This window comes from Anolis carolinensis, chromosome 5 (assembly GCF_035594765.1).
Source record: "Anolis carolinensis isolate JA03-04 chromosome 5, rAnoCar3.1.pri, whole genome shotgun sequence".
Classification (NCBI taxonomy): Eukaryota; Metazoa; Chordata; class Lepidosauria; order Squamata; family Dactyloidae; genus Anolis; species Anolis carolinensis.
The window spans coordinates 12,658,606-12,671,985 of NC_085845.1; the positions used below are offsets into that span (position 1 = coordinate 12,658,606).

Below are 13,380 nucleotides of genomic sequence, written 5' to 3' on the forward strand. Positions count from 1 at the left end.
GATTTCAAAAGTTTTCTTGAAAATTAAACAGCAACATTTCACAATTTCCTTACATTTATAGCTATCCTACAGTGTCTGTGGATTCTGTTGCAGATATTTGTCTTATTTTCCACTGAATTTTGACTTCAGAACATTTTTGTAAGCTGTTCTAAGTGCCTTTGCAGTTTAAGAGTGGGGAAAACATTCTCTAAATAAATCAGTGGTTCTCAGCCTAGGGTCCCCAGATGTTTTTGGCCTACAACTCTCTGAAATCCCAGGCAGTTTACCAGCTGTTAGGATTTCTGGGAGTTGAAGGCCAAAGATATCTGGGGACCCCAGGCTGAGAATCACTGAAATAAATAAATACATGTAGATATGGTAGTTATCAGAAAGAATCAGAAGATCCCTGTCATGGTGTTAAATTTATTCTTTTTCTCCTCTTTAAGCTTTTCACCAACTATCAGTTCTCATTCACTGACTTGATCTGGGCAGAGTCTATCCTAATACCTTGTAGTTATATGGCACGTAATTCCAGTTCCCAATGATTAAAATGCATCAGGATGTGTTTCTGCATGTTTGGTCGTGTTTAGAGGATGTATTCTCTACAACTTGTTGGGGCTGTTTTGAACAGAGGGAGAAAAAAAGAATATTCAAAAGGCTGCTTTTCAAAGGCAGTTCCCATCTTCCCATTCTTTCAGTCATGAAGGATGTCTAATTCTTATAATATAACCAAATCTCTGCTTTCTCGATGTCTTTTTCCTAAATGAAAAGTGTTCTATAGTTTAACACTTAATAGTTCTTAGTGGGATGTAGGTCAGCATTTGATTTTGCCTTACCCAGAACTCAGGTCTCCAGGTCAGCAATATTTTAAGCGACCGTATGACCTAGAGCAGTGGTTCCCAACCTTTGGCCCTCCAGGTGTTTTGGACTTCAACTCCCAGAAAACCCAATCAGCTCAACAGCTGTTAGGAATTGTGGGAGCTGAAGTTCAAAACACCTGGAGGACCAAAGGTTGGGAACCACTGACCTAGAGGGACGCTGGTTCTTGTGATATCATAGGAATAGGTGCTTGTGGTGTCATGAGATAGGTTTCCCACATCACAGTGCAGAGTCCTACTACTGTAATAGAAGGAAAGCTGGGGCTGGGAATTTTTTTGAGCCAGATGACTGCAAAATCAGGCACAAGGGCGATCTGGCTGCGACATCTGTCACCCCATTGATCGCCAGTGTTAATTCAGCTGATCTGGCTGGCTAGGCGAGTGTCCCCTTCCTCGCTCAGCGCTCCATGTGCATCCCTCCCGAAGCTACGTGCTCGGTGGAAGAGGACGACATCCCAGGTATAGAAGGAGTGTACCGAGGTCTCCAGTGTTCAGTCCCAGGCAGAGGTGGTCCACCCGCCAGGCGAGGGAGGCATTTGCCTGTGGCACCATCGTCCGGGGGGCGCCTTCAAGCCCCCCGGGATGATGCCACCCCCCGCCGCTTTCGGCTTGGGGCCCATCCTTCCCAGGGCCACACAGGCCGCATGGCAGCAAGGTGCAGGCTGCGGCGGGAAGGACAACGTTGCGCGGCTCCGCCCAACATGCTGTGCTGCTCCGCCCACCACGTCGCGCAATGTGGTGGGCGGAGCGGCGCGGCGTGGTGGGTGGAGCGGTGCGGCGTGGTGGGCGGAGGTGTAGCGTGGTGGGCGGGGCCAAGCCATGCGGGCGGCAAGGGCCAGACCACAGCAAAAAGGGCCAGACCATGGCAGGAAGCTCCTTCCCGCCATGGCCTGGCCCTTTTCGCTGCAGTCTGACCCTTTTCGCTGCAGCCGCCATGCAGTCTGCACGGCTTGGTCCCGCCCACCACGTCACATGGCTCTCCCACCATGTTGGGCAGAGCCGCACGGCGTGATGGGCGGAGCAGCATGGCGTGGTGGACGTGGGCAAGCTGTGCGGGCCGCATGGCGGCCCGCACCAAGGGCAAAGCCGCAGCGAAAAGGGCCAGGCCGTGGCGGGAATATCCTTCTCGCCGCGGCCTGGCCCTTTTTGCTTCAGTCTGGCCCTTTTCGTTGCGACCGCCATGCGGCCCGCATGGCTTGGACCCGCCCACCACGTGACATGGTGGGCGGAGCCGCGCGGCATGGTGGGAGGGGCCAAGCCGTGCGGGCCGCATGGCGGTTGCAGCAAAAAGGGCCAGACCACGACAGGAAGGTGAAGTTTTGTTTCGGGGAGGGGTGTAAAAATTCTCTTTGCCTACTCTTAAACATTGCCTAGGGACGGCACTGGTCCCAGGTATACGATAACGAAATCAGGCACAAGGGGAATCTGACTAAAGTCCAGCCAGATAATATGGCAAACCACTGCCAAGTGAGGAAAGACCTATTTTTGGAGGGAACACAAGCGTCAACAATTGCTCTGCAGCTGCAATAGTTTCCGTTGTACTTCAGTATCTTGTGTAGCTTCACATGAAGTTCAGACAGCCACTCACAAGTTTTCCTGGGTCCTATATTTCTCTTGTAGAAAACCCACCACTAGTCCAATGGGATTTCTTTTTCTCCAGACCCTCTGCTGAGGTGTACCCAGCTAGCAGCTGAATGCTGATGCCTCACTCCTTGCCTTGTTCCAAATAGCATGAGGTATATGTTCCCTTGCTCTCTTCCCCAGCTCTCAGCCTTCACTCCTGTACTTTTGGTGCACAAAAACTGCAAGAAAATATCACCAAATGGAGCCAATCAGCATTGATATCACCTGGGAGGAGATGGTGATGGTACTTATGATTTACTGATTTTGATTTCTTTCTACAATGGGAGGGAAGTTGAATTTGGGATTACTCTGCAAATTATTTAGTTATGATTGTGTTTTTGTGAGTGTGTTGGGGGGCTGTATTGTGGATGGCAAGGATTTATTTAAACTGCATTTCAACTTTCTTAGGTCAATATCTGTTTATAGTGGGGCTCTGATGTCACAATGTCAAACTGGCATTTCCTTGGTTTAACTATGTCAGGGAAATGCCTAACCTTATGGGGACTGCAATAGCTATGTTAACCTTTGTGAGAATATTTGTAATTTTTCCCTCATAGGTGGCAAAGAGGAAGCTGGAGCCTGACTATGTATGGTTTTCATGTATTTGTTAAATTGTTCATTTACTCTATTCTGTAGGGGAAGTTTTAGGCCTAACAGTTTTCTGTGTGCTGGGCTGGACCTTTCTTCCAGAAGGGCCAGTGTTGTTATTGTATCTTTTGTTAAGCTAGTACTGACTAGTGATTCATAAACATTAGTAGATTTATTTACAGGATGACTGGGTGCATTCACGTGTCACAATAAGTCAGGGGTTCTATTAATCATGTTTTGTTGCTTAAGCCACAAACTACAAAAAAACAGATGACCCAACAAAATGTAACTGGTTTCCCCCCATGTGTTTCTCTCACCTCTTTTGTTGGCTTCTGTTTCATACTAAACAGCTAGAGAAGGAGAAACAAGAGATAAACCATGGTTGAAGTAATGATTCAGAAGAGCCCATTAAGCAGCTAGAGATTATGAGACAGCAACAAGCCCTGGGTTTTTATATGGGTTATGAATACCATATATACTCGAGTATAAGCCGACCCGAATATAAACCGAGGCACCTAATTTTACCACAAAAAAACTGGGAAAACATTGACTCTAGTATAAGCCGAGGGTGGTAAATTTCAGAAATAAAAATAGATACCAATAAAATTACATTAATTGAGGCATCAGTAGGTTAAATGTTTTTGAATATTTACATCAAGCTCAAATTTAAGATAAGACTGTCCAACTCTGGCCAAATCATTATTCTCATCATCTTCAATGTACATGTGCTTATGTATCCTTTTAATAATAATAATAGAGTAAAATAATACATGTAATAATAATAATAAATACAGGAAAATAATACAAGTAATAATAAACAGAGTAAAATAATAAATGCAATAATAATCTATATATATAAAAGGGTAATGAAATTTCGGCCTAGGACAAAACAACAAAACTACACATTCCAGAAACAATAAACTTGGCAGCACAACCCCTCATCCATGCCTCTACAATCATACAACAAAAAGAAAAAAAGTCCTAATTAGAGGGAGAGGAATAATCATTTTTAGCCAATTGCTGCCAGTTAGAAGGCTAAGCTCCACCCACTTGGTCTCCTAGCAACCCACTCAGCCCAGGGGACAGGCAGAGTTAGGCCTCACTTAGGCCTCTTCCACACTGCCTATAAAATACAGATTATCACATTTTAACCGGATTATATGGCTGTGCAGACTCAAGGCCCTTCCATACAGCTATATAACCCATTTATAATCTTATTATTATCTGCTTTGAACTGGATTACCTTTACTCCACACTGCCATATAATCCACTTCAGTGTGCATTTTATACTGCTGTGTAGAAGGGATCTCATATAATCCAGGTCTAACCAGATAATATAAGATATTTTATTTCCCATACCACCATACTTCACCACAGCAACGCATGGCCGGACACAGCTAGTAATAATAATAAGATCAGAGTGAAATAATAAATGAATTAATAATAATAATAATAATAATAATAATAATAATAATAATAGAGTAAAACAAATGTAATAGTACAAACAATAATAGAGAAAAATAATAAATGTAATAATACCAATAATAATAGAGAAAAATAATAAATGTACCATATATTCTCGAGTATAAGCTGACCCAAATATAAGCCAACCAGGACCCTCACCCGAGTATAAGCTGAGGGAGGCTTTTTCAGTCTTAAAAAAGGGCTGAAAAACTAGGCCTATACTCAAGTATATACAGTAATTAAAAATCATTGCCAGAGGTGGATTTGCATTGCAAGAAGCCATATTTTAATAATCATACCTGGTTTTCCATACCATGTGTTGTTGCGTGTCTTCAAGTCTTTTCTGCCTTTTGGCAACTCTGAAGGCAAACATATCATAGGGTTTTCTTGGCAGAATTTAAGAAGTTGAACCCGAATCCTAGTCCAACACAAACTAGTGCACTACATTGACTTTAACATTGGTTCTTATAACAGGTATAAGGAGAGATTGCCTTCCAAATGCTTTCAAGACCGCGTTGTTAAGAAAGAGAGGTTCTCTGATGCCCTCAATGGCAAGCGATGGAGATTTCTGAAAAGCGGCTTAGATGATTTCAGAAACGGCTGCCCCGACCCTTCTGATAATATAACCATTCGTGGTAAAATGGGTCTTGTACCGATCATTCTGCATTACAACAAAACAGATGACTCTCAGATGATACCATACAAAGTCTCAGAGCCACAGACCAGAAGTGATGTCGTTTACTCCAAGCTCAGTCGAGCACAGAAAGCAAAGAAAAATTATATAACACAGACAGAACGCTGCCTGGCCCAACATCCGCTGGCACTTTATCCTCACTTGGAGGAGAGTGTGCCCCCAGAGGTAAGAAGAACAATCTCCACTTTGCACTCATATAATCTTTAATCAAGCTGGGAATTTGGATTTCCTGATCTTGAATTTTCCCTTTCCAACCTTGAACACACTATAGCCCAGAAAAGCAGGGAAGATATTTTAATCCTTTATATTTACGCAAGCTGTAGATGAAGAAACATGCCATACTATAATAGCTTGGGAATTACGGGTGGTGCAGCGGGTTAAACTGCTGAGGTGCTGAATTTGCTGACAGAAAGGTCAGCTGTTCGAATCTGGGGAGCAGGGTGAGCTCCTGCTGTTAGCCCCAGCTTCTGACAACCTAGCACCCTCGGTGTCGCTTTTACATTAACTCAGTATTAGACAGGAGACTCTGGTAGCGCAGCGGGTTAAACCACTGAGCTACTGAACTTGCTCACTGAAAGGTTGGCGGTTCGAATCCAAGGAGCGGAATGAGCTTCTGCTGTTAGCTCCAGCTTCTGCCAACCTAGCAGTTTGAAAACATGCAAATGTGAATAGAGCAATAGGTACTGCTCCAGCAGGAAGGTAATGGTGCTCCATGCAGTCATGCTGGCCACATGACCTTGGAGGTGTCTACAGACAATGCCAGCTCTTTGGCTTAGAAATGGAAAGGAGCACCAACCCCCAGAGTCAGACACAACTTAATGTCAGGGGAAAGCCTTTACCTTTACCTTATAATAGCTTGAAACTATTCAATGAGTTTGTATCTTCATCATTTTACTTGCAACATTTCAGATGTGTATTACATAGAGCACCTTAGTTAAGCTGTGGTAAGTTTGATGTAATGGCAATGTAGATGGGGTCTAAGATAGGCCTGCACAACATGCAGCCCCAGGTGCTTGGGATTTCAGCTTCCTGACCATTGGACAAGCTGGCTAGGGCTTCTGGGAGTCAGAGTCCCAAATACCTGGAGAGCCACCAACTGTACGGGCTTGATCTAAGAGCTGGGCAAAACAAACCCTTCACTCAGAGGAGCTGAACTGAAGCTGACTTTCAGTTCAAATAGGGTCACCTTCATTTAAAGTTACCACTGTATTTAATGTAGCGCACATCAGGAAGTCTGTAAATATTACAGTATTTCAAGCTAATTAGTTGGCCAAGAACTGCTTTCCACTTTATAATTTAATTAGATGGTAAAGCACTGAGATGAAATGGAAAGGGTTCAACTTCACTTAAAGACAACAGCTCTTAAACAACTTTACTGACACTATGAAACCTTAGGATCGGCGGGATAAGGTTCTCCAGTCTGCTTCCTTCAACCCACTCTCTGCCAAATTTTTTATCAAGTCAGTATTTTGAAACAAGGGGTCTTGTTTCCTTTTGTGGAGAAATGAGACTAGGTCTCAGAATATGTAAAGGTAAAGGTTTTCCCTTTGACATTAAGTCTAGTCGGGTCCGACGCTGGCAGCTGGTGCTCATCTCCATTTCTAAGCCGAAGAGCCGGCGTTGTCCATAGACACCTCCAAGGTCATGTGGCCGGCATGACTGCATGGAGCGCCATTACTTTCCCGCTGGAGTGGTACCTATTGATCTACCCATATTTGCATGTTTTCGAACTGCTGGGATGGCAGAAGCTGAGGCTCCTAAGGTCTCAGAATAGCACATTGATATTTGAGAAATGCCAGTAGAGTTGTCACTTGCAAGAGCAAGAGATTACGGCTCAGAATTAATGCAAACCCAATCCTCTGACTGCAAAGAGTTGAAAGATGTCTTCATGCACCTTTAGACTCCAGGATATGATTAAGAACAATTATAATTGAAACAGTTATTAGACAAACCCTTCAAAGGCCTGAGAACAGAAAGGAATAGACAAGTATGGTCTACTGATGAGAGCAAGAAGCCAAGGCTTGTTAGACGTGACTCATTACCTCCTACTCTGTCCAGGAAAATGTTAATTAAGCAATTTTGTATGAGAATAATAAGTAGAAGGATGGGTATGTCAAGGTGACATCGATGCTGGAGAAAATGGACTGCTCTCTGCAGCTTCTATGGCACAAGTTACTCTAGATCGGCATTGGCAAAGAGTGACACCAGAGTTGTATGAAGCCCCACAGGACCTCAGAGTTCACCAAGAATTTAAAAATCCAGGTCACCGCCTATTGTTAAATAGACTTCCTCTGCATCTAAAATGAGTGGTGGTGATGGAGGCAGTGGCAAAAGCCCTCCACATCTGCTAGAATTTATTTTTTATAGGAGTGCGCAGATCTACTCCACTATGTCCCCTTAACTTCTCATAGTTGCCTTCCCGTTCTAGACTCCCTAATAGGGTGAACTAGGGATTTATTGGAGTGTTTATGCTTTGAACTCCCAACTTATGCTGACCCTGCACTTAAACCTTAAATCACAGACACACCATATACTTCTACTGGTCTCCATCTAAGGCGTTTTTGGCCTTCAACTCCCAGAAATCCAGGTAAACTGGCTGGGATTTCAGGGAGTTGTAGGCCAAAAACATCCAGAGACCCCAGGTTGAGAACCACTGATGTAAGGAATCCAAATCCTGGATAAGTGAGGTGTACACACACATAACAATATTTTAAGTAAAATAAACAAGGGAGTGGGGAATGTAGGTCTTGTATGTTATGCAATGCAATGACTAAGATTCAACCCAAAAGGTTTAAAATCAGATCCATAATTAAATCAAATTAGATCAAATTCATACAACGTAATATGAATTTGCACCCCTGATGGCGCTGCAGGTTAAACTGCTGAGTTGCTGAATTTGCTGACTGAAAAATCAATAGTTCAAATCCAGGGTGCAAGGTGAGCTCCCTCTGTTAGCCCCAGCTTCTGCCAACCTAGCAGTGCAAAAACATGCAAATGTGAGTAGATCAATAGGTACCGTTCCGGCAGGAAGGTAATGGTACTCCACAAAGTCATGACCTTGGAAGTGTCTACGGACAATGCCGGCTCTTTGGCTTAGAAATGGAGATGAGCACTAACCCCCAGAATCGGACATGACTGGACTTAATGTCAGGGGAAAACCTTTACCTTTACCTAATATGAAAATGTCATAGAGAGAAATAGGTCAAGATTCTTTACATGTCTTATGAGAGAGCAGAAATCCTTGCAGGACTTCTATATCAAGCAGCACCATTTTCACAGTTTTTCGTATGAACCACAATGTTGTTCAGATGTCAGAATGTGTTGGCTTAACATATCAGACCATTTACCTTTTTCTCAGCTTTTCCGCGATGTTTTGCGGTTCCTGGACCCCGAGATGCATCTGACTAGAGAATCATTCCATGATACGAAACCCAAAGAGGATCTCCCCGCTTCTGTTCAGTATCAGGAGGAGCATGACACAAAACCAGAAACACACTTCACTCCAACTGTCCCGTGAGTAATGCTGTAGTTAGGCTGTGTAATGCAAAGGTGACTTCTTCTTGAAGACTGAAACTGTCATTCCATGAGGCTGTCTGACGTATGATAAAACATAGAATTCTCTTAGATTAAACAGTTGGGGCCCAGACCATCTGAAAGGTCACATTTCCCTATATAAGCTTTCCTAAATTTTAAGAAATATAGGGATTGCCTTTTTGAGAAGAGTATGGATAGATATTTTCCCATTAAGATAGGCCTTTGGCTAGTAACTGATTTCTGTAGGAGAGTCTAATTAATAAGGGAAAGGTTGTAATTTCCTCCTGACTGTCATGTTTTTAATGCTTTTAATGTACTTTAAATTAATGCTCTTTTTAATAGGATAGGTTATTTAATTGCTTTTTATCTGTTTTGATTAGAATGGCTCTATTTTAAGTCATCCTTTATCATGGATGAACGATCTGGAATAATAATAGGAACCCCAAGTAGCGCAGTGGGTTGAACCCTTGTACTGGCAGGACTGATGACTCGAAGGTTGGGATGCTGACCTAAAGATTGCCAGTTGGAATCCAACCCGGGGAGAGCATGGATGAGCTCCCTCTGTCAGCTCCAGCTCCATGGGGGGACATGAGAGAAGCCTCCCACAAGGATGGTAAAAACATCAAACCATCCGGGCATCCCATGGGCAATGTCCTTGCAGATGGCCAATTCACTCACACCAGAAGCGACTTGCAGTTTCTCAAGTCGCTCCTGAGATGAAAAAAAAATCTTGAATAATGCTGGGAGAAAGGCAAGATATCAATAAAATATATTAATAATTATTAAACATCAGGGAAAGCTCTCCATTTGCAGCCATAGCATTTCTCCATGGTGCTTCAGTTGTTTAAGCACTATGTGACATTTCCATGATAATTTTTAATTGCAATAATAGGGGCCACAGTGGCGCAGTGGGTTAAACCCTTGTGCCGGCTGAATTGCTGACTTGAAGGTTGGAGGTTTGAATCCGCAAGACGGGATGAGCTCCCGTCTGTCAGCCCTAGCTTCCCATGCGGGGACATGTGAAAAACCTCCAGCAAGATGGTAACACATCCAGATGTCCCCTGGGCAACGTTTTTGCAGATGGCCAATTCTCTCACACCAGAAGCGATTTGCAGTTTCTCAATTCGTTTCTGACATGATTTAAAAAATGCAATAATTCAGGGTCTCATCTACACATGGCACAAAAGTGCAGGAAGGAAAAGGCCTCCACAGTTGAGCCCTATTGACAATGGATACCTTTCATTGCATAGTCTCCCATTTTTTTAATCACTGTTAAAGTATGACCTCAAAAGCCAATACTAGACCTGACTTGAGCCATTTGGATGTTTGTGTGTTTTACTATCGCAAGATGTTATCTTCATCTTCCATGTATCTGATGAAGTAGAATTAGTTGTCTATGAAGTCATATGCTACCAGTTTCTTTCTTGGTTAGTCTCAAAGCTCTACAAAATCACTTTACACCCGCAGTATGAGTTGGCATTCAGTGTTCTGAATTTTCTAGTTCAGCTGCAAACAAAAGCATAGAAAACAGCATGAAAAAATATGTGACACATCAATACTAGCTTGCTTTAGTAACACAGAAGCATCATCATTCTCCAGTGTGACAGATATTTTATTATGACTACCGGTATGTATTTCTCATTGTTTTTAGTGCATGGCTGCCAAAAAAGAAGAACCCTTACACATGGCTTAGTGAAAAAGAGGTGGCCGAGAGAGAAAAAGCAGCCAAAATAGCCTACATTCCTCCTTTGGATGAGAATGTAAAGCGTGTGACAAAAGAGTTCTGCGACTGGGTCAGAGAAATGGTAAGTCAGAGGAATTGTAATTGCAAAACAGCAAGGCGATAAAAAAATAATAATCAAAATCTGTTTTGATATGGACTGGACACAAAGGTTGAGCAGATTATTTTCAGAAGTCATGAACTTATGTGAACTTCAAAGCCTGGATGCTTTGAATCAGTGCTTCTCAAAGCGGTGGCCTATTTTTCCAGAAAAAAATATTAAAACTATTTTAATTATATGGCATCAGTTTACAACACACTGGAGGAAAAGTCCCTTTCCACTATGTCAAATGGTTTAAGAAACACTTTATGATGTAGTGGGAATGGTTTCGCGTTTTCATTAAAAGGTTAAGGTGGGCATCCAACTTTTCAACCTCTTCTATATAGAATATTTCTACTGGATGAAATTAATTTTTTTTAAATTGATATAGTAAAACGCATGAAGTATTTGACCTTTGTGCCATTTACTCCCAGGTCAGTGACTCACTAAGATATCTGACATCTTTGTGAAATGTCATGCTTTCATTTAGTTCCCTTTTGGTCACATGAGTGACTTGTGCACTTCTTTTTAAACCAAAATGTAGAAACAAACACATAAGGAGGAACTTTGACATACTTTCTAAGCTCGTGCAGCTAGGTATGTTAAAAGAAAAGGGGGGACAAAAGAGGACCCAAGAAAGGTTTTTCGAAAGAAGCTTGCTGGCTCAGCACCAATGAAAGTTTACAGGATGAGGCACATTCAGCATGGTTTCAATATGGTGAGGTCCACAAAATAGTAAAAAAGGAAGTGCATGTGTGCATGTGCCTTCAAGTTGCCTGTTGACTTATGGCAACCCCATGAATTTCATAGAGGCAAGGAATACTCAGACGTGGCTTTGCTAGTGACATGATTTGAATTGTTCTGCATCTTATTACTTTCTATCCCACGCCCACAATTATATAGATATGTGTTGTCGAAGGCCTTCATGGCTGGAATCACTGGGTTGTATTTTCCAGGCTGTATGGCCATGTTCCAGAATCATTCTCTCCTGATGTTTCGCCCACATCTATGGCAGGCATCCTCCGAGGTTGATGGGTCTGTTGGAAACTAAGTGAGGTTTATATATCTGTGGAATGTCCTGGGTGGGGGGAATAACTCTTGTCTGCTTGAGGTATGTGTGAATGTTGCAATTTGCCACTTGATTAGCATTTTAGTGGCCTGCAGTTTCAAGGCTTGGCTGCTTCCTGCCAGGGGGAATCCTTTGTTGGGAAGTGTTAGCTGGCCCTGATTGATTCTTGTCTGGAATTCTCCTGCTTTTTGAGTCTTGTTCTTTATTTACTGTCCTGATTTTGGAGTTTTTTAAAATACTGGTAGCCAGGTTTTGTTCATTTTCATGGTTTCCTCCTTTCTGTTGGAATTGTCCAAATGCTTGTGGATTTCAATGGTTTCTCTGTGTCGTCTGACATGGTAGTTGTTAGAGTGGTCCAGCATTTCTGTGTTCTCAAATAATATACTGTGTCCAGGTTGGTTCATCAAGTGCTCTGCTTTCGCTGACTTCTCTGGCTGAACCAGTTTGCAGTGCCTTTCACGTTCCTTGATTCGTGTCTGGGCAATGCTGCGTTTGGTGGTCCCTATGTAGACTTGGCCACAGCAGAAGTGAGAGGATCCCTCTTGTCCTTTGCTGAACGTAGCATTTGTTGGATTTTCTTGGTGGATCTGTAAATATGAATATGTGCTATATTAGAGGCTTTAATATCAGTCTGTGCTGCATCTGAAGACAAGGGTTAACATGAAGGCTCATGCTAAAATAAAAGCCAGTTACTGAAAGGTGCTGTCATCACATTACTGTTTCATCTTCTGCTCCGCCCTTTAAATATAACAGTGAGTGACTAAATTGGGATCTAATATTTTTGTCTGAATCCAGAAGAATCCAAGGAAAAGCTTAGTTTGTGGTTAATGGGAGTATATGCCTGAATAATTCAACAGTGGAAGATATTAAATTACTTTAGCAGCAAACCTGTGTGCTTTAAGAAGATACAGAAATTGCAAATACAATATACGCAAAAAGACTAAGGCCTCTTCCACACAGCTGTATAAAATTCACATTGAACTTGATGCTATGGCAGTGTGGATTCAGATAATATTGTGGATTATTTATCTATTTATTTATTTATTTTCAGCATTTTTACCCCGCCTTTCTCACCCGAGGGGACTCAAGGCGGTTTACAGAATTTGGCAAAATTCAATGCCAATAACAAGTTCAACAAGTTCAAGTTAAAAAAATAAAGCATAACACATTTAAAATGATTAAACATTGCTTGATAAAACAGTATACAAAACTTAAAACTTATCTGCCTTGATATTCTGGGTTATATTGAAATGGCAGACAAAGGTTTGAGGTAATGAGACAAAGAGAGTTCCGGTGGCTGTAGAAAAAAAAGACGTTTATTCTCAGTGGCCAGAGAGAATATAGACCCTCCTGTCTCCAGGAAAAAAGGGTACAGAACAAAGAAACACAGGTTCTTATATACTATTTTTGCCTTCATCTATTTACGTCATATAGGCATTATCCATCACCAATTAGTGTCAAAAAAGTCTTACTTTGCACTTTACTAAAAGCTACTTTTGCATTTTCCTAAAATATAGATTACTTTCAAGTCCTCTGACCCTCCATTAGGCCTTATCTAAGGAATTCCCATCTAGGCTCTCAGGATCCATTAATTAAGGAATTCCCCCCTACCTTAGCTTGTCAGAGAGTCATTAGCACTCCTACATGGCGCCAGGTCTTATCTTGACATCCCAAAAGCCTGAATTTGTCTCTTGTCCATTAGCTTATCTATTCTTGTTGACACTTGACATA

The 13,380-nt window shown here is 42.2% G+C and overlaps 1 protein-coding gene across 5 annotated transcripts in view; it reads left to right on the plus strand.

The window, feature by feature from the left end:
* The window catches only part of LOC100557626 (protein FAM47E), a 28,376-nt gene that overhangs the window by 2,575 nt on the left and 12,421 nt on the right, over positions 1-13,380 (plus strand). For 3 of the 5 annotated variants that reach the window (XM_062981244.1, XM_062981242.1, XM_008112155.3), the window contains exons 2-4: positions 5,007-5,391; positions 8,585-8,739; positions 10,412-10,565. In XM_062981244.1, the coding sequence (XP_062837314.1) occupies positions 5,007-5,391; positions 8,585-8,739; positions 10,412-10,565 (694 nt within the window). Of the gene's footprint in view, positions 1-2,419; positions 3,081-5,006; positions 5,392-8,584; positions 8,740-10,411; positions 10,566-13,380 lie in introns of those variants that run through there. The other 2 variants (XM_062981243.1, XM_062981245.1) reach the window with 2 other exon arrangements.